Source organism: Fulmarus glacialis, unplaced genomic scaffold (genome assembly GCF_000690835.1).
Source record: "Fulmarus glacialis isolate BGI_N327 unplaced genomic scaffold, ASM69083v1 scaffold6867, whole genome shotgun sequence".
Lineage (NCBI taxonomy): Eukaryota > Metazoa > Chordata > Aves > Procellariiformes > Procellariidae > Fulmarus > Fulmarus glacialis.
Genome location: NW_009222504.1, coordinates 40152 through 43303, shown reverse-complemented (window position 1 = coordinate 43303; position 3152 = coordinate 40152). Strand labels below are relative to the sequence as shown.

The following is a 3152-nucleotide window of genomic DNA, read 5'->3' as shown; positions in this document are numbered from 1 at the left end:
GGAATTCCCCCCAAAAAAGTCCTTTTTAAATTTTTTTTTAACTGATGGATATTAAATCAAAGCCTACATTCAGGAAAGTCCCCAGCTGGCTCCAGCCAGTGTTAGTACAACGCTTCCTCTCCCCCGAGAGTGGCATTTAACACCCGCATTTTTCAAATATGATGCAATGGGTTGCATCCCTCTTTAGTGGGATGTTAATGATACCCTTCATATGGATGGACTGTTCGGTATCCGGAGAGCCCCAAGTTCATCATTTCCAGACTAAAGGGCAACTATACAATATGTCGGGAAGCATAAAGAACTGCGTTTCTGGGGTGTGTTTTTAACTGGGAGCAGAAATCGCCAAGCGGTCGAGGGGTCTGTTGGTCCAGACGTTGCGGCCAAGTTTGCAGTGTAACTTACAGGTCTGTGTTTTTTCTTTTGCCTGCAGACTCCTCTTCACCTGGCAGTGATCACCGACCAGCCTGAAATTGCCGAGCATCTTCTGAAGGCCGGATGCGACCTGGAAATCAGGGACTTCCGAGGAAACACCCCCCTGCACATTGCCTGCCAACAGGGCTCCCTCAGGAGCGTCAGCGTCCTCACGCAGTACTGCCAGCCGCAACACCTCCTCGCTGTCCTGCAGGCCACCAACTACAACGGTACGGGCATGCTGCTGTACATCGATGTCAGTGTGCTGTACCGAGGGCAGAGTTGTTGCCCCGTAGAGCTCAAAGATCTCTGGAGAGGTGGAGAAGGATCCTTAGGCCCATTTGAGAGTTGAGGAGCCCAAAGCACACAGCAGTGTCTGACTTCTTTAAAATGTCACTGTCTTGTAGGCCTCTTCACTGCAGCTTATTGGCTCTCATGGCTTTGAATTTTGCATTTTTAGTGAGTACTTTTGCAGTGCTCCTTTTTTTTTTGGTTAAAATAAGTTGCAGTCAAACACTGGAATAAAGCCTCTAAGAAATCTTTCCAAAATCCAACCCTGTTATTCATACTTACTGGAAGCCGGAAAGCTCTTCTGGAAAACACCCTTTTGCCATGGATGAATTGCAAACTTAGCTATCGTCCTGTCCTATCATCTTGACTTTAACTGAATTATAGGGCATTAGGTTAGACTTACTCAAATTTTACCTTCATTTGTGTTTTGCAGGACATACATGTCTCCATTTGGCATCTATTCAAGGATACCTGGCTATTGTCGAATACTTGCTGTCCTTGGGAGCAGATGTAAATGCTCAGGTACGTAAAGTATACCGTGAATTTAACTGAGGAGGGCTGTGTAGTCATAAGAATCAACAGGTCTGGCACCGGCTCTGCCTCTCCTAACATGCCAAACCTTGTGTTCTTTTCACGCAGGAGCCGTGCAATGGCAGAACGGCACTGCATTTGGCTGTTGACTTGCAGAATTCAGACCTGGTGTCGCTTCTGGTGAAACACGGGGCGGACGTGAACAAAGTGACCTACCAGGGCTATTCCCCCTACCAGCTCACGTGGGGAAGAGACAACTCCAGCATACAGGAACAGCTGAAGCAGCTGACCACAGCCGACCTGCAGATGTTGCCAGAAAGTGAGGACGAGGAGAGCAGTGAATCGGAGCCTGAGTTCACAGAGGATGAAGTAAGTAGCTATTCGCACCTTTTCAAGGGAAAGGGAAAATCCTGCTCTTTGTAGCTTTTTTTGTTGGTGCCGCTCTGATTACATGTTTCGGTGACCTCTTACCTATATAATAACTGACAGGTATAAATAGCCCATAAAGTAAGGTTTCACTGTCAGCCATCAGCAAGATGGCAGTTGGGGCAAGCATATAAGTAGAATAAATTTAAGAATAAAATGTAAAAACTACGTGAGGGAGTAGAGGTTAACTTCACGCAACATGAGGCGCTGAACGTCGTTCTGTTGCTGACACCTACAGAACCTCGTGAGATAAAATTCAAGTTAATGGGTGGTTTTCTCCTCCCCAGCATTTGTTTTTCTAACGTTCTCAGTGCCTGTTAAATGGCAAACGTAACCATTTCGGTGTAGAAATTCTATACGCTGCCAAAGTCAGGGCATGCAAAATTTGGCAATTCTCCCAGAGTGGATACGATACTCCCAGTAAGAGTTTTGCATTAACAGCCTTTTGTTTTTTCTTCCAGCTTATATATGATGACTGCCTTATTGGAGGACGACAGCTGGCATTTTAAAGCAGAGCTTTCTGTGAAAAGAAGTGACTGTGTACATATGTATAGAAAAAGGACTGACTTTCTTCATTTAAAAAGAAAGTCGCAACATGGAGGGAAAAACCAGGAGGGAAATACTACACTGCCCAGCAAGGAGCACGTAATTGTAACAGGACGGTTCCAGGTTCCGGCCTGTGTTTAAATGCAGGAGCGGGATGTGTAACATCAGTAGAGAGCTGTGATTATTCACACCACCTGATAAAGAGCCACATAGCCAATCTTCTCAACCCTACGAAGGTAACAGACTACACATCCAACCTGCTAGTTAGAGAGAGCTGACTTGTGGCATTAAGTACCACGGGGAACGCGTGTCCTCTCGTGGGAAGGCAGGTTCATACCAACACCCCATCTTCTCAGAGACTGTGTGTTAATTTGTGTTGGGCTGGTGGTGCTCACTGGCCTTACTGACCGACCTCGGCTGCTCTCAGCGGGGTGTCCCAGGCGGAGGAGTCAGACCAAGGGACTGGTGACCCTGCTGTTAGGAGAAAGGTAGCAATAATGTTAACTGTGGGCATTGGAAACAGTGTGTTTCACACCATGTGTGTCATAATTGCTACACTTTTTAGCAATTGTATATTGTGTAAATACTGTACATTTTTGTTCATAATTATTTTGGTACATGTGAGATATGTATTTATTAAAAAAAGTCAGATTACTGTACCTGGTCTGTGAAATGGTTCATTGCCCACTTCATTGTCCTGAGATACACGGGAATCCGCCTGGTTTGCTTTTTAAGAAACATTTAACACCTAGTAGACCTATGGGGTCCCAGGCTCAGGGGTTTTAGGTGGTTGACCTCAGCAGCAGTAGGACATCTAAGCAGCTCGCAGCTCTCAGCCCTTCTGCTGCAGCTAATTTTGGAAGCAGACGTAGGTGTCATTTCCTGCGCCCGTTGCGGCAGGCAGGTCGGGGGCTGGGATTCCCCCTCTGTCACCCAAGCACGAGGCC

The 3152-nt window shown here is 46.5% G+C and overlaps 1 protein-coding gene across 1 annotated transcript; it reads left to right on the top strand.

Annotated features, from left to right (window-relative positions):
* Positions 1-430: 430 nt before the first annotated feature.
* On the top strand, positions 431-2791 carry NFKBIA (nuclear factor of kappa light polypeptide gene enhancer in B-cells inhibitor, alpha; the record flags this gene model as incomplete). Its single annotated transcript, XM_009581460.1, has 4 exons — positions 431-641; positions 1136-1224; positions 1342-1602; positions 2121-2791. Coding segments are annotated over 4 exons (609 nt in total), but the record flags the coding sequence as incomplete, so codon positions are not given.
* Between the last annotated feature and the right edge of the window lie 361 nt (positions 2792-3152).